The sequence below is a fragment of the Orcinus orca genome, chromosome 10 (assembly GCF_937001465.1).
Source record: "Orcinus orca chromosome 10, mOrcOrc1.1, whole genome shotgun sequence".
NCBI lineage: Eukaryota > Metazoa > Chordata > Mammalia > Artiodactyla > Delphinidae > Orcinus > Orcinus orca.
Genome location: NC_064568.1, coordinates 101,826,332 through 101,844,545, shown reverse-complemented (window position 1 = coordinate 101,844,545; position 18,214 = coordinate 101,826,332). Strand labels below are relative to the sequence as shown.

Genomic DNA, 18,214 nt, shown 5'->3' with positions numbered 1-18,214 from the left:
GTATTACACCTAGTTTTCAATTTTATGTCATAGCAACACTTCGTTGATCTATATGAGTTTTTAGCATTGTATACTCGATAACGCTAGTTGGGATATTATCGAAGATACCTAGCTTTTCTTTTAATGATCTGCATGAAAAACAGATTTCTTTATTAGAGTCATATTTTTTGAATTCATGGTTATAGCCAAGAAAAAGAATAAGACTCATGAGCTCGGCCTTGTGTCCATAATAAAAGCAGCACAGAGAAAATCAATTGGCAGCAGCGGGCAAATACCGTGGGCACTCGAGCCTGGGCAGGCCTGGTTTGAGTATGGAAACACTTGGTGGGAGTGTGAGCTTGTCACTTAAAAATCCCTGGAAGATACAGATGTCCAAATCTGAAATATGGGTAATGTTAGCCATAAGAAACTAGCCCCGGAAACAGTAAAGGAGAAGCAAAGGATAAAATGTCATTACGAGTAGGAGAATAAAGATGTCATTATGGTAGGAAAATATTCAAAATCCATATTAAATGCCATGGTTCATAATATAAGGACATGTTCTTATAAGTTGAGGAAACTTTTCTGGGGGAAGGTATAGACTGTCAAAGCGGATGCCCTCGGCTTTCTGAGGAAGTGGCGGTGTCTGGGCTGGTGAGCGTGGCAAGGATGTCCAGTGCATCCTGCCACAGACGTGGAGGACTTGCCTGAATATGGCTCTTCTGTGGGTTTTGGATGGTGCTTTTTTCTTCTGAGTATAGGGAGTACATCGTTTATTGACCCTGTGTTCCCCCACTACTCCTGACTCGTAGGACAACAGGTACAGAACTGCAAGGGATCATCCCCAGCTCCGTGGATGGGGCAACTCATTATGACCACTGGTGAGTACTCAGGACACGTTTCTAGAGGGCAAGACTGGTCTAGGGCCACTGCCATCAACTGTGGCAGGAGAGTGACATTTCCTATGTTCATGGCTAATTTCCAACAAATCTTTATTAGGCTGTTAGGCTGCTTACCTGTAGCAGTGGCCATAAAATTTGGGTTTAGGTACAGCTAACATAAAAATAACTTAATTTCATTTTGTTTCACATAGTTAGAGGTAAATCAGAGTTGACCTGTGGGTAAATCAAGGCATTTTAAGACGTTCAGGGAGAAACAATGGCATGTAGGTTTGTGACCAGACTCGTGAACTGTCCCCTGGTACTTCACTGGAAAGCTGGGTTGGTGGGGTGTTAGGGGAACTGACATCTCTTCGAGGTTCTCAATGGAATAGTCCTATTTCCTAAGTTTTTGTGAAAGAGCAATGCCATCCTTCATTGTTGTGTCTTCTCTCTCATCTTCAAGTTATCCCTAGTGGTATCTAACCAAATATTGATGGAGATGTGGGTGAGGAAAGGCCTAGAAAATCATAACTTCAAAGTCAAAGTCACTTGCATTGCAGTAAGATATAACCAGAGCACTTAGCCCAGAGGTCTCAGAAAGGAGACCAACTTACTGATTAATGTTCTTCCTGCTTGGAGGAGATGCTCAGTGTTTTGAACTTTATCTTTCCTATCCAAAAAATATAGAGATATAGAGACATAAAGTTTGTTGTTAACTTTAATCTCCACACATTTGAAGAGCTCTAACATGTGTCCTCCCAAGTCTAATAGCTTAAATATTGCCAGTTCCTTTAATTCTTCCTTTTAAGCTATGATGGCTTTGTTATCATGTCTGGCACCTTGGAGAGGCAGCTGGAAAGCTGAGCCCAGCTAGGATGGTTGACCAGAGCATCTCCATGTGGCTTCTCCAGTATGGCCGACTCAAAGAAGCTGAACTTTCACAGAGAAGCTCAGGACGTCCATGGAGAGGATTTCAAGAGACAAGAAGTGAAAGCCACCCGTCTCCCTGGGTCTGAGAACTGACAGAGTTGTTTCTACCACATTCCATCGGTCAAAGTGACAGGAGGGTCAACCTAGTTCAAGGGGAGGGCAGCAAAGGTGGATCCCATCTCTCAGTGGAAGGAGTGACAATGATCTTATGGTTATTTATATTCTACCGTCATAAAATAACAAATTCTGATTGTAATTTTCTTCGTGCTATACTTCCCCATAGCCTAAACTTGCTCAAACCAGAAAGAAGAGAAAAGAGCGCCCTTTTGTGTTACAGGTACTTGCTTTTACTAATAGGAAGTAGTCATTAGGACCCGTTATGTTTGAATTAGTTTCAGGGTGGTGAAACATTGCTTAGATAATTACTGAAGTCCTAGAACCACGATTAGTGTGAAAATTAACGGGAGTTCATGAATTGTATTAGCAGCAAACTTATCAAGCATTCTTTTAAAAATGTCCATTGTCTCTGAAGCTAGAAGATGTTCCCAAACTCCTGGCAATTGAGGTGAACAAAATTTCCTAGTAACTTTTCTTGCTGCAACTGAGGTGCTTTTTCCCCCCTTCTCATTTATTTATGTGTTTGTTTTTATAGAGTGATTTCTGACAGACACATTCAAGAAGATGTTGATGTGGTTTTCTTGTTTTCATTCCTCCGTAGAGGCTTATGGGGGTAAAAGTGAGTCGAACTGAGCTGAGGTGCTGAGAGCAGAGGGAAGCTTGTCCCGAGGGGAAGGAGCTTCTCTGGAAGCAGTGGGCTCTCGTGGGTACAGCTTTGCCTTTAGGACAGAGGTGAGCATGGCCCTACGGGGCAAGATCCTGGGCCTCTAGCAGTCCCCGCCCCTGGTAGTGGGGATGCTCAAATTTTAGCGTCTAGGAACTTGCCTGTCACACACTTGGATCCACTTGTGAGATGCATGGCTCCCCTGACACACTTCCTCTCCCACTGTATCCACTTGGGCCCTAGTACACCTCATTTCCCGTCCCTGAACCCAAACGTAGCCACGCCCCGTCGTCTACCCTCCTTCCTGACCTGAATGGGTATTCTACCCCATACTCGCTTGTCCCTCCTGGGCCCACTGTAGTTTTTAGCTCTGAATCCAGTTTTTTCTTTTTCTTTCTTTTTTTTTTTTTTGCGGTACGCGGGCCTCTCACCGCCGTGGCCTCTCCCGTTGCGGAGCACAGGCTCCGGACGCGCAGGCTCAGCGGCCATGGCTCACGGGCCCAGCCGCTCCGCGGCATGTGGGATCTTCCTGGACCGGGGCACGAACCCGCGTCCCCTGCATCGGCAGGTGGACTCTCAACCACTGCGCCACCAGGGAAGCCGTGGACCCAGTTTTTGATCAGCAACTTCTTCTAGCCTTTCTCCACAACACAGCCTACAAGGAACAAAGTCTAGTTCCTGGAAGTGCTCCAACTCTGACTCATACCTGCACTTCTGTGGCTAAAATCTCTGTAGCTACCTTCTAATGAATGATCCCATGAGTCATTAGGATGTGAATACAAAGAGTGCTGCCTCTCCTTGCTGGATACTCACCATCCCCCCAGACCAAGGTAACTGCAGTTCCCAGGAAGGGTCGTCCTCTTTCCCTCATCTAGGCTGTTACCTGAGCTCTTCTCCGTGTAATGTTCTCCAACTTACCTCTTTTCCTTTCGATTTTTCAAGATGCAACTTAAATCTTTTCTCCGTTATTCTTGGAGGTACTAGGGGATGTTTCTCAGGCATCTTTTTCTCTTTATTCCCGTGGTACTCTAGATATATACCTCCATTAACATACCTATCCCCATCTAATTACAGATTGATAAATATATACTTTATACATATTTCATCTATTTCTCTCTCTGGCTTCCCATCTGGCGCTGTGAACTCTCTCTGGGTAGGGACCATGGGCTTTTTATCTCTGAATCTCTAGCATGATGCTTACTGTTCAATAAATACTTGTTGAATTCATGCTTGCGTACAATAGTTAATGAGTGATGGATGGTTAAATGGATGGTTGGAATAAAGGATGGACAGGTGGTTGGAATGCTGGCAAGCTGGATGGTGGGAGGATGGCTGGAGGTAGAAAAGATGAATAAATGGATGACTGGGTGCACTATTTTAGAATAACATTGGAAGGATGTTCATCGATGATAACTTTACACCTGGAACTTTGTGACTTTTGATTGCCAGTGAGTGTAGCACAAACTCCTTTTCATCTCATGTTCCTATTACAAATTTGTGCATTTTTTATTTGTTATTATACTGCAACTCTTCAAAGAGTTTTGAGTTGGTTTTAATTCAGTATTCTTAAAACTCCGGGAGATAAAATGAGATTTAAAGAGCGTACAGTAAAGCAGAGGCTGATTTCACTGCCTGCTCCCACCCCAGCCTGGTTTGCCTCCATGCCTGGCTTCCTAGGCCTTTTTAGCTTCTCATCAACAGGTTGGAAATAATAATATTTACTTTTTTAAAGGGTTGGTACAGTAAAATTATTTGAAACACAACCATATTCATACAATCTCTCTCATTTCTCTCTTTCTCACTCAACCATCTCTCTCTTTATCTATCTATCTATCTACAGTTTTGCATGTGTTGTTGTTAAGGCTTTTGCTTGATATACTCCCAGAAGAACCTTGTGAAAATAAAAGTATTGTTACCCCTCTTTAGTCATCGAAGTTATAAACACAAATAAGGATTCATTAAAAGAATAGAGGACTGGGCTTCCCTGGTGGCGCAGTGGTTGAGAGTCCGCCTGCCGATGCAGGGGACACGGGTTCGTGCCCTGGTCCGGGAAGATCCCACATGCCGCGGAGCGGCTGGGCCCGTGAGCCATGGCCGCTGAGCCTGCGCGTCCGGAGCCTGTGCTCCGCAACGGGAGAGGCCACAATGGTGAGAGGCCCGCGTACTGCAAAAAAAAAAAAAAAAAAAGAATGAGGACTATAACAGGCAAAAACTAGAATTTAGAGTCTCTGCTGCCATCTGAGATACACTGCTTGTTACCAGTGCTAAAATATGATTTTTAGAGCCACAGCATTATTACACAGTGTAGAGTCCCAGTTGTCAAAGGGGATGGGCTGGATCTAAGGTAGGTATGGCGAACAGGTTTTATTTTGAGTGCCAACACTCCTTATCAGTTGGTAATAGCTGCTTGGAGTACTGTGTGCAGAAGGATCCTGAGGCCCTATCTAAGATGCAATTGTTCAGTGATGTCTGCCACGAATATAGGACCTCTGGTACATATCTGTCATATATTTCCCATCTCTGTTCTAAGACCACAAAAGGTGTCTGTTATGATAGGTATTCCTGCTGGCTTGTCCACTGAGTCACCATAATGATTCATGGGATTATTCATGAAAAAGTATCTACAGAGATTTTGCAGTTTCTGGAAACTGATTTTTGAACCACACTTGCTCCTTTGGTGCATGAGGTTAATAAAATATAGAGAGAGCAGCGAGGAAAGCTAACTGTAACATCATTACCCATTCGAGTCCTTTTCTCTAAAGGAGAGAAGCTTGTTTCACTCTCCAGGGTGGGTTATCTACTGCTAAAGAAGGGTGGTTTCTTGAGCAGCTGTGGTTAGTAACATGTTGTATTGAAAAATAAAAGTGTTCACTTCTGTGCAGATGCAAATACAATCAGAACTTTATTTTAAGCTTTGATTACATTCTAGTTAATAAGAATATACTCTATTAAGCCAGTTTAACAGTCCAGCTAAATGCATTTCAGTTTAGAATCGAGTATTGGAAGGCTTGGCAAATGCTGGAAGATTACTTAGTACGGTTAGGTATGATGTACCTATAGAGGGGACCAGCTGACCCTCATGGATTCCTGGTGTTGAAGGAACAGTCTCAAAGGCTTAGAAATGTGCTTGCAGAGACCAGAGAATTTCATTGGGACGTTTCCCCAGCTTCCTTCTCATTGTTCATCTTTTCTTTTCTATCTTTCTTTTCTTCTTTTTTTGCTAAAAATCACAGTCTACTGACCTAAATCACATTCTAGGCATATCAATGGGTAATTCTGACAATAAATCAGCCTTGCAAATAAATATCAGATAGCCTTGTCTGTTGGAACCTCGGAGCCTAATACAAATGATGTCAGCATCCTCTGTCATTGGGGGTGTGGTAGCGCTGGTAGTTTGCAGGGCGGAGTCCATATTACCTTGTAGCACCTGAGTGCCGAGCTGAGGTCTCAACACGGGTGATGTGAAGGACGAGAGAATTAGTGGCTGCCCATCCTTCCACGTGTCTGGTCACTAAATCTGCCAGCTTCTCCAACTTGTTGGGTTCATTCCATCTCTGAGACTGTACCTGGACCTGTGTCATTGTGCAAAGGAGATGCTTCCAGAGAGACAGGTGAAGTATAATTACTAATTAAAGAGACTAATTGCTCACCCTTACTGTCCCAAGTCGGCCTTGTTACTTTCTAGTACTACAGCCCCCGAAGGGTTAAAGTTAGGGCTAATGTTTCCTGCTGATCAGGCCACAGCGTGACAGCTCCTATAAAATGCACTATCAAACTACATTATTTAATAGTTCTGAGTATTGCACCTGCTTTCTTATCTCCTCTTGGATGATTAAGTTTTCCACAAATGCAATTTGTTAATGTGGGGCCACATCTTCTCACAAGGTGAATCTGTGAAACTTGGCAGGCTCTAGCTTTGCTGCAGGTGCAAGATGAACGACCTTTCCCTGGCTGTGCCGAGAAGAAAAACGATGCTGCGCTCAATTCCTGGGGAAAATATTCCGACACAGAGGATGAAACTGATCCCAAGAAAGGGGAATAGAATTCTAGGGCCCAAATCATGTGCTGGCCTCCTGTCTGGGGGGTACATTACCCTGAAAAGGCTGAGCGGCGCCTGAGCAGCCCTGTTTTACGTGAGGCCAGGTATTAAGCCAATCCCCTTCCTAAGGGAAGTCCTCTGGCACTTGGAGCTGCAGCCATCTGAGATGAGAAATGATCACTCTTATGACCTATGAGAGCTTAATGAGGGCTTAATTTAAGCTAATGCTCAGAATCCGTTGGAAGATGGAGCGTTTAAAAACTAACTTCCACATTGAACAGCCACGCTGAAAAGTGTGTCTTCAAAATACGTGGCATCACCACTCTGGGGCTCTACCAGTCCTGTCCGGGTCTTCACAGCTAAGTTAAAGCAAGAGCTGACTATTTTTGCATTAGAATTTCCTTAGCCAAGACTACAAGAGGCCGAGTGCTCGGACCCATCTCAGGCCCCTGTGCCTCTACATAGGCGGTCGTCTCTGAATCTGCAGGTCCAGCTCGCCGTACACGTGTCTCAAGGAGTCACTGGTCATGCTGGCCATCAGCTTGCGAGGGCCAGAAACCCAAGGCCGACACACCTCCTCCCATTTCACAGTGGAGTTGGGCCGGATTTCCCTGAAAGGATGGAAGAGACGGGAAAGGTTTTATGCTCCAGAGAGGCAGCCCCAGTTTCCCACCTTGACCAGGAAGCAGCGAGGCCCCTGCCTGAGTCACTCTTTCTTTCTTTTGGTTGATGGTGGTTGGAAGACGGAAGGGCCAGGGTGGCTGATTTCCAGTGGCCGCCCGAATGAGGCCCCTAGATGAGGCTCGAGCAAAGACAGCCCCGTGGGTCCTGGTTCCTCCCACACGGTTGCATCCGCTGGCCTTCTGGTGGACGTGGTCCATGCAGTGTGTGGTAGAGCTGAGCTGAGCACCCGGCCAGCCATGAGTCAGCTGAACTTCAGCTTATCCCCAGGCTTCTACAGTAGCCTTGAGGACATGACCGATCTCCCTTGGTTCATCTGTGGGCTAAAGTACCCTCCTGGCATCAGACTTCTCTCTGAACCCCCAGCTGCCTTTACTGAGGTCCTGACGCTCTAACTGGTTCTGGTCAACCCTCTCGGGATAGACCTGTTCCCAGGCCCAGGATCTGGAACACCACCCAGCATGCTCTGTAATTCAAAATCCTGTTTCAACCAATTGATTTCGGTCCCTTGCCCACATACCTTGCTGCTACGCGTTTGTTGCTGATGCCCTAATCCATCCTGTTGGTGGGGCCTTCAATGGTCCTGCCTTTCCTCATCCCCTGCGGCCATGCTCTGAGGTCTTCCTAAGCGTCATGGCCAAGCCCAGCCCAATAGATGACGAAGTCAATCAGGGTGGGGCATTTAGGCTTCTCTGGAGTATTTCACATATCCCGCCCCCGCCACTCCCGATGTGATATAAGCTCAGGAGGAGATTACGTGCAGGTTTTATACGTATGATAGTCCCCTGAGGTGGACACTATTCGACAAATTTTCTAGTTAAGAAAAATGAAGGGATTAAACACAGGAGGTAACGTTTCCATGGTCACACAGGTGTTAATGGGCAAAGGCAAGATTTGGACGCAAGTTTATCTGTTTCCAAAGCACATGCTCCTTCTACTTCTCTATACTAGGTTTCATCCTGTATCCTCCAATGAAATGCCTTTTCCGACCGCTCTGCTTGCTTTTGCATATGTCTGATTTCTCAAACAAGACAGATGCCCTTTTGTTCAGTATTGAGAGCTTCCTGCAGGTCTTGTTATTGGAGGATTCCTGGTCTCCGCTCTCTGACTCAGGCCAGGCATGCGCTGGGCAGCTTTGCGTATAACCCTTGGCCTGCACTTTTCTGGGAAAGCATCAGGGATTTGAATGGAGACCGCCATGCATGTCTTAAGAAGAGAGAAAAGGGATCAGACTCTTTTTATGGGTTATTGGGGCACAGCATGTCAGAACTGGAAAGGACTTAGAAATCACTTCATCCGACTGTCCCATTTTACAGACGAGGACTCTGAGGTCCTAAGGAGCCTGTGGAATCTTCCACAGTCACAGATCCTGATGGCCCAGACCCTGGAAGAACAGAGACACACACTGGGGACACAAAGAGGGTGCTCAGAAATGAAGAACGTGTTGTGCAGAGGAATTTGGTGGGTAGATCCTTAGACCCCTGAGCGAGGGCCCAGGGGATGGGAGGCCACTTCCTACGAGCTCCATGGGGTGGCCTGGGAACCAAAGGAGCCGACGGCAGCACTGTGGCTTTGAACTGGAGCGGTGGTGGGAGGGTGGCACAGACGGGGACTGTCGGTGAGTCTAGAGTGGTTCAAAGGCCTCAGCTACAAGAGCCCCCATTTGCCCTTGGAGGTCAGGGCCATGCAGCATCACTTTAGACAGAGCCAGAGCGAAGGAGAAATATGGGGCCATCCACCTGTGCTTGACCTACTGTACATGAAGTTAGAGTCCCATGATATCCTCAAAGATCACTAAAACAACATGAATTTTACCTGGCTGCAGGTGTACATCCTCTGGGATGAAAAGGGGAAAGGCTTCAAATCTTAGAAATCTAGCCGCTAAATAAGAAATCCCTTTACTCTTGTATCTGTGGCCAGTGAATTGGGAAATGCCTCTAAGGCCAGGGGACTCCTCTCTCTAGGGCTGCCCCAGGCACTGGTTCTGAGAGTCTCAACATCTCAATTAATTTGTCATTAGCTCTTAATTTTTGTTCTTTAGAAATGAGGCTATATAAATTATCTTATTCAGTTATAGAAAAGCCAAATTATGTGACAAGCGCACACCCAGGGCCTACATATGGCAGTATTTTTCCAACTCAGTAAATTACTTTTATGATTCAAGGTTTGGAAAACGCTGAGCTCACTGCGGGTTTCCTCACCTGTAAAAGGTCTCTATGAAATATTGAGAGGGGTGTGGAGAGGGTGGGTGAGTTAGTATTTGTGCTGCGCTTAGAACCGCGGCAAGATGTGGTTAAATATCACGTATTAGACATACGCTGCTGCTGCTGCTTTGCTATTATTATTGTCACCATCACCTTCGTGGTCATCATTTTCTGCCTGAACTCCCTGCAACGTAATTTAGGAAAGTTCTTCTGGCTTGTATGCAGAGAAACAATTCTCTCTTAATTTAAATAATCTTTTCAGTATGAATATAGGTTTTTAGATATTTATTTCTCAGTAGCTGTGCTGTTTTTACCCTGATCCATTCATTCTTTCTTCCCTGGTTTCCCCAAGTGACCCATCCAGAACATTTTGCAAAGGAGTTGTCCCACTTAAGGATATGGCCTGTGGCCTAGAGTGCAGGCAACTCCCTCAGACAGAAACTGTAAACCCTGAGCTTTACTTCATTATTTGGTCTAACTCATTAACGCGTCCCCGTAATGATATCCGTCCATGTATCTATGCCCACTCGTGAGCACCACTGAAGATACTCATACATGAAGAGACACATGCATGCCTAAGTATGCATTTACCTACAGAAAAATGCATGCACAAAGAAAGGAAAAAATCATTTCCCCATCTTGCTAAGGGAAGTATAAAAAATAAATAAATAAAATTCAAAAACAAAAGTAGAGTAATACTGGAAGAATCCTATATTCCCAGGGATAGACGTTGTGATAAATGTTTCTCAGTAATGCGCTGAGCAATCGGGATGCGCCGGCCATTCATCATCTTGCGCACAGGCAGGCGTCGGGGATTATTACCGCAATAAACTGCAACTATCAATGGTTTGTCCTCCACGTGTCTAGCCCTCTGTCCTATTTGAGAGACTCAAACTTTAAAACAAAATCACAAAGTCGGAGAACTTTTCTCTTAAAATAACTTACGGAACCTCATTATTTTTTAAAGAGAAAAAGGAATCTGGAAGATGAATTGTTTGATGTTGCAGAAGTATCAAGTGCAGAAGCTGGACAGCTGCCGGTCTGTGGGAGTAGCACCTCCGAGCACCTGCGGAAGGCGTGGGGAGGTCGGGGGGGAGGGCAGGAAGGTAAATCATTTTGGGGAGGAGTTGACTGTGTCCCGACTGAGGAGTGGACGTGGTACCGCCTATTCCTCGTTCAATCCCCTGCTCGCTGGCTCCCGCCTTCCAGACCCTCTGCTTGGAGCTCCAGACCCCCTAACGCCTAGGGCCCTCGGGTGGGCAGGTGGGGTGGAGACTCCCTTGACTATTCAAGGCGTGGATCTGAGAAAGGAATACAGTCTTGTGAAGGGTTCTGGTTCTACAGAATTGCACTTCTTAAGGGTCCAAGTTGTCACATTGATCTGCCGCTCTTTGATCAGGTCTTGGCAGTATAGGGTACACCGCAGCGTTTCAACCATCCAAAAAGATGGTTGTGGGTGCTGGCTGGCTCAGGTCCGGGCTGTGAAGGTGTGAGGAGGAATCAGGAGGAAACAGAGAAACCAGTGGTCTCTCCGAAGTCCCAAGCCCACCCTAGGTCATAAGTATTTTCTTTGTCAAGTTATTTCCAATTTTTGACGGTCTCTGAGAAATAAAGCTTCCCTCGCTTTGGAGAGATCCACCCTCTGGATCTGGATCCCCATAAGAGACTGAGGACCTGGCTCTCTGTCTGTTACTGATCTGCCATAGACCTATGCGCTGAAGGTGATTACCGATAGAGCCAACGGCGGAGTGCGGGCGGGACATTTGCTTTGTGTCCACCGTGTAGGGACTGGCCTCTTCCATCCTTTCCCCAGTTCACCCCATTTTGTCCTACCCCAATGTCAGATATTAACAGTAAGAAATGCACCTGGACAGTCAATCCTCTTTGAGCCCTGTGTCTCCTAAATGGTGGGTCATTGCACTGCGCTAGGACTCATCTTTCTTCTAATACACAGATTATCTCCTTCCTTGCATTGGTTTGGGATCAAGGTGGAATTCTTGCACAGCCAAGGTGTCAAAATGGCCGGAGGTTGTGGTACCCTCAGATGAGGCTTTTTGGAGAAGGAAAACTTGGCTACAGCAGGGGGCTGTTTTAAAGAAGAAATGTGTTTCACTTTGCCTGAGCGATACTTGCATCTGATTCGAGTGGGAAGGTGTGAGAATGGATGAGTGAGACTGTCGTTTCTGATGAAAGCAGGGCTAGCTCTACTGACCTCTCCCTCTAGCTGGGGTTGATTTCTAATTTAATTTTTTTTTTCTTGCAGCTTTCCTATTAGCACAGGAATGTTGTTATGTTTTGTGCTTTTGCATTTTTAAAAAAAGCACTCAAATTATTTTCTCTGTTGTTTATTGCATCCTCCAGCATCAGGTACCTCTTAAATGATGGGATGCAGAAGCTGTGAGCACTGTAGTTTCAAACAAATGCAGCGAGCCCCTAGTGCACACATTGTCTTTAAAGGTGCTTCAGAAAGGGTGAAAGAGGCCTCGCATTTGTCTCACAGACTCCGAGCGGGGTAGCTCCCATAAAGGGCATTGGGGAAATTCCTAACATATCTGGGTCAAAAGGCAGTTTCCAAATCCCTGCACCTCCTTTTTTATACCTTAGAAGGTCACCCCACAGGAAATATACTAGATTGATTGATGCTGACAGGGACTTCTTTGTGGTAGAAATGAAAGTAATAAAGCTCAAAGATTGGGATGCATTCTGGGTGTCACACTTTAAGAGGAGTACTGACCAGTTGGAGGATGTGGGAAACCACGTTAGGGATGAGGGGAATGAAGTCAGTGTAGGAACAGAGAAGACGCAAGGAAGACTGGACAGCTGTTTGCAAACATTTGCAAGCCAGTAGATGGAAGACAAATGTGCCTTACTCTGTACACAGGTCCAGATGACGGGGTTTGGATCATCGGTGGGATTGAAAGGTGGAATTGTTTTCTAACGACTAGAAGTACCTGAACACGGAATGGGCTGTCTTGTTGGGTGACACTCTTTGTCAGTAGAAGTCACAGAAGCTGAGAACTGTAGGGCACAATCTAATGGCGTGAAGTGTGGAAGAAGCAGAGTTTCATTCGTGTTACTACGGAGCGCAGGGCGGTCGTTGGTCCCTTGAATAGGGAACCAAGTCTAGAACGCTCTAGGCTCACCTTTGTTTTACTGAAAGCAACAGTTCTAGAGAGTGGGTTGGTAAGATCTTGGAGGTGGGGTTGGAAAGAAAGGACTCAAGAAAAGGGACATCTTTCAGCGTGATACCTCCGTAAATACGAGAAGAATGAGTACACGAGGAAGGAGTATGGCAAAATTCTTGAACTTCGGGTTCTGCAGTCAGCCAGCCACGTCTGGATGTTGACTTACTTCTATAAAATGCACAACTTGGGACAAACCAGTCAACCTGTCAAAGCCTCAAATTCCTCCACCACCAAAGCGAGCTAATTACAGTGCTCACCCCATTGAGGTGGTTTTAAGGATTGAATGATGGAAGTGTTGGTCACAGCAACACTGCGCTTTTGGAGGTAGCAGCTTCTCAGACATGTTTGCTGGGGATTGGATGTGAGTTTGGAAAACATGGAGAGAGACAGAACTTCCTACAACCCCACCTCACCTCCCCACTTTCCCAGCACTCACTGGAACATCTTCCTTTTGGGTTTCGTCACTCCAGGACCATCCAGGTAAATCCAAATATTTTTCAGAGTTTCTTTTAAAGGATTGGTGAACTCAACGGTCACAACCATGTCAGAACCGACTACCTGAGCGCCATGGACCTAAGAAGTGAATTGGGAGAGAGAGAAGCTCCTTAGCAGCACATAAAGCCTGTTATGCTCCCCTGTATCTTTAACCCTCTTTACTTTTTCTTGTGTTTTACAGCATGGCCACTTTTTGGCAAGGGAACCAGTGCGATGAGGCTATCGCTTTGACTGGGGGATACCTATCGAGAAAAAGATGGGACAATTGCTAATTAGAATCGCACTCGTTTCCCCATTATAAAAACCACCCTAATTAGAATTGAGGTGAACAGCCGTGGCCCCCAGCCGTGGCTTTCAGCAGGAGGTGGAAGTGCATCTGGTGTAGCAGCGTTTTCCGTGGTGAGGGCAGCCAGGCGAACTCTGCTCCTGGAAGGGGTTCAAGTTTCCTGCCGGGACAGGAGGCATCCCTGAGTTCAAGACGAAGAAAACACTCCACGGGGCCTGCGCCTTCTTACTTGGAGGCACTCTAGAAGGAAATATGTCCGAGGAGGGAGGCCTCACCGTTGAACTTGAAGGAGAGGAATCTGGACACTAAAATAGGCAAAAGGGACTTTTCCTCTGCAGCCACAGCATCTGCGTCCAGGAGGCTGTAAGGCTTTTTGTGGTGAGTTTATCCACCACAAGTGTCAGAAGTATTGGGTATTTGGCCAAGTGGCCAGAGTTCAAGGACAGCTCCGACGCTTACTAGCAGTGGGGCCTTGGGTGACTTTTCCAACCTTTCTGAGACTCAGTTTTCTTGTCTCTGAAACAGGACCGGCGTTCCTATGGGGTAATCTATGTAGAATGCTATTATTATTGTTGTTATTATTATTAGTTCTTATGCTGTGTTCACGATGTACCACACACTTGGGACTATATGCTTTCCCAACACCAACACGACGTGCTGGAAAGTGACCAGGGGGCTATAGTATTTGTTTGTTCGTCTAGGGGCTTTGTATGCCAAATGGATGGGTCTGTATAAGCTCTAAATAACTTGGGAATGAGATAATATCAGTAGTTCTTCCATCACAGGAAAGGAGTAGGTTGAGTTAACACATACAAAGCAGCCAACACAATGCATGGCGCATTGACAAAGGCTCAATACATTATAGCTCATACTTTTTTGGATTAGCAATACTTGGGGTAGTGTGCTTTATTCACCTTATTCTAGCCCACTTTCAACTCCAGTATCTAGCTGGTGTCCAGTACATATTTGTTATATTAGGTTGACTGCTTACAAATGAAATTTATTGGTTGGTTGAGTTTTCTATACATCAACCCAGGCACTATACTGCCTTATTTTTTAAGCGGTCTATAACACAGGAAAAATCATGTGGAAATGAGCCTTTCTCATGAATAGAGGGAAAGAGGAAGGCCATTGCCCAGAGAAGAAGATTCTCGCTCATTGGCTCTAGCATTAAGAATTAGAACCTTATGGCTTTACTCTTTTTTTTTTTTACCATCTTTATTGGAGTATAATTGCTTTACAATGGTGTGTTTCTGCTGTATAACAAAGTGAATCAGCTATACGTATACATATATCCCCATATCTCCTCCCTCTTGCGTCTCCCTCCCACTCTCCCTATCCCACCCCTCTAGGTGGTCACAAAGCACCGAGCTGATCTCCCTGTGCTATGCGGCTGCTTCCCACTAGCTATCTATTTTACATTTGATAGTATATATATGTTCATGCCACTCTTGCACTTTGTCCCAGCTTACCCTGCCCCCTCCCCGTGTCCTCAAGTCCATTCTCTACGTCTGTGTCTTTATTCCTGTCCTGCCCCTGGGTTCTTCAGAACCTTTTTTTTTTTTTTAGATTCTGTATATATGCATTAGCGTACAGCATTTGTTTTTCTCTTCCTGACTTACTTCACTCTGTATGACAGTCTATAGGTCCATCCATCTCACGGTAAATAACTCAATTTAATTTCTTTTTATGGCTGAGTAATATTCCATTGTATATATGTGCCACATCTTCTTTATCCATTCATCTGTTGATGGGCACTTAAGTTGCTTCCATGTCCTGGCCATTGTAAATAGTGGCTTTACTCTTTAAGACATGTTGATGACTAAATTTATGTCTATGGGATTTAAAAAATCTATATGAAAATTGCAACCAATTTTCCATGGTCATTACATTCAAGTCTCCACCCGCTAAAGTGGGATGGGTGGAGGGCTGGGAAGAGGAGTCGGGGTGGAGCAGACACTGATTATGGTGGTGACAACCGCGGGTGTCACCTACAAAGCATGGATTGCGTGCCAAGCAATGTGTCTCAGTGGTCCTCAACCTACATGCACAGCAGAATGTAAGGTTGGTTGAATTTGTGGATACTCAACCTGTGGATATGGGTTTCGGTATCTGCAGGGGTCCTGGAACCAATCCCCATGGATACCGAGGGATGACTGTATAAAAGTGCATTATTAGAATACTTTACATAGAATCTTTGGTTTAATTCTCAAGTGCATCCAACATATTTTTCCTAAGTTGAAAAAAATTTCAGAACACTTTTTGGTTTCTAAAAATACAGGATAAAGATAACATTTACAAAAGCTGTCTAAATTGGAGAAAGTGGGACTGCTTTAGAGACACTATTGGTGAAAGTGTTTGCTATGATCACTTTGATTTTGGGGGAAAAATATTTTGGAGTCATCTGCTTTCTTCGTGGTATGCTACTGAGATTACGGGGACAACCCCTTAAAAATCTGATAATAGCTACTTCCTCCCATGGACAAACACACAGTGACAAATACAAGATACATACACTTTGCAGGTAGTTTTAGGGGGTTCACTACAGACCCAGGATGTCTATCTATGGCCCTCAAGGGGCTGATGGGCTCCAAGTTAAGGATCCTTTACATCCTGGCAGGCTACCTCTACAGGAAGATTCTTCTGCTGTGGAAAGCAAAGTGGACCCTTCCAGGTGACTGATGGCAGAAATAAGGGGAATTTAGTATTTGAAAGGCTGGCCCAGGGTTTAGGCCTTCAGAGATAGGCTTTAGATCTGAATATGATTAGAAGATGAAGCCTCCTCAGATAATTTCACGTGTCATGCCTAATCCGTTTGCTTCCGGATATGACCTCTGTTATTAGCTGCTGGCACGGGTATATAAATACTTCTCAGCCTTCCCTGATACCGGAGCCTGAAGGAGGGGCCCTTCTCGGGTCGTAGAGTGTTTCTTTTGCAATTAACAAAGGCTCGTGTCCCTTTTCTGACACTGGTTTCCTGCACCCGGATTTAAACGTCCTTTACCTGACTGCTGAGATAATAACGAAACAGAAACGCAAAGCAAACCAGATCTAAAGCCTGCCCAACACTCAGCACCACTGTCTTCTCTTAGGCAATTGAAGTGGAGGTATTTCCTCCCGCTTTCAAGGAAAATGGAGCACCATACATGGTATTTTCATATGATGTGTTGATTTAAGTGGTGTACAATTTGCAGTGTGTGTTCACTATAGAGAAGACCAGCCATTACCCGGACCAGAGAAAAGGATGAAGCATACGTCATACTCAGTGACAGCAAATACTTTTGCACCTTGATTTTTTTCAATATTCCATTTCAAATAGTTCTGTTTTTTTTATACCGACATAAAATATGATGCATTTTCAAGTTAAACACCCTTCACCGATATTGACATACTGAGTTCTTGTCTTTTATGCTGTTTCATAATGATCAGTATTCTGTTTCTTTGATAAACAAGAAAACACACACACACACACACACACACACACACACACACACACTTTTGGGAGGAAATTACTTTTTAGGAAATCACAAGCTCTCTTCCATGGAGTATATGCTTTATAATATGCGTAATAACTGTATTCAAAATCAAAACTGAAATGAAGGAAAAAGTTTGAGAAAGAATGAACCTAGTTGTCAATGTAATTCACATGATTTATTAGTTCATGTCACAGCTCTTACTTCAAGTGCTGTCAATCATGGATTCCATGAATTAGTGGAAAATGATTTTTCCCCTCCTCTCCACCCTACGGTCACTGCTGGTAACAAGAAGTTGCTTGTTTGCAAACCACTTCACCAGCACCGGCACCACAGTTGCTTCTCACTAGCCCACTTAGGTTAGCCTTGACTAAATAATGCAATTTTTTTTTTTACGACGGTCAGGTTTTATGACAGTCAGGCAATGTTCTAAGTCTGCACCGTCCAATGTGGTAGCCACCAGCCACAAGGGGCTATTTAAATTTAACTGAATTAAAATGAAATTAAATTAAAGTTCAGTTCCTTAGTTGTCCTAGCCACAGTTCAAGCACTCAGCATCTACATGTGTCTAGTGGCTATCATATTGGAAGGTGCAGTTTTAGGGCATTCCCGTCCTTACAGAAAGTTCTACTGGACGATGCTGCTAAGTGATTTTCTTATATTAACTCATTTAATCCTCACGACCCTATAAGGTAGACGCTATGAGAATTCATTTTACAGATGAGGAAAGTGAGGCACAAAGAAGTGAAGTGACCTGTTCAAGTTCACACAGCAAGTAGGGGAAGCGAGACTTGGATGCAGACAGCCTGGCGCCAGAGTCACTGCTTAACCACCTGCTGCCCTGACTCTGGTAAGTAATAACAATAATAGCAACTCACATTACTTTTAGTGTTTACTTAGGCATCCTTTCACTTACATTGTCTTGTTTGATTCTCTATGGACTTGGCAGTGGACATTAACATTATCCCCATTCTATTGATGTGAAACTAAAACTTAGAAGACAAACAAAATCCCCAGGTTACAGAGCCTGTAAGTTGGCAGGACCCAGATATGAATCTAGGTCTTTCTGACTGCAAAGCCTTCATCTTTAAGCACTACATACACTGTCATCTCTGACAGCAGAGAGGCAAAAATAGTAACCTTTTCTGCCGAAAATAGTTTCTTTATTTCCTGAAACCCACTGAAGAATCATTTGCAGTATTACCTTTCGCCATCACTAAGCTACCAGTTGAGCACAGTGATTACAACTCGATTCTGAACTAAATTTGAAAACATATATA

General features: G+C 44.7%; 1 protein-coding gene across 1 annotated transcript in view; it reads right to left on the bottom strand.

Annotated features, from left to right (window-relative positions):
• Positions 1-5,454: 5,454 nt before the first annotated feature.
• F13A1 (coagulation factor XIII A chain) overlaps positions 5,455-18,214 on the bottom strand; it is a 138,488-nt gene continuing 125,728 nt past the window's right edge. Inside the window, exons 14-15 of the mRNA XM_004281057.4 lie at positions 13,117-13,253; positions 5,455-7,221 (exon numbers count right to left, since the gene is read on the bottom strand). Of these exons, the coding sequence (XP_004281105.1) occupies positions 7,068-7,221; positions 13,117-13,253 (291 nt within the window). The 3' untranslated portion in view covers positions 5,455-7,067. The remainder of the gene's footprint in view (positions 7,222-13,116; positions 13,254-18,214) is intronic.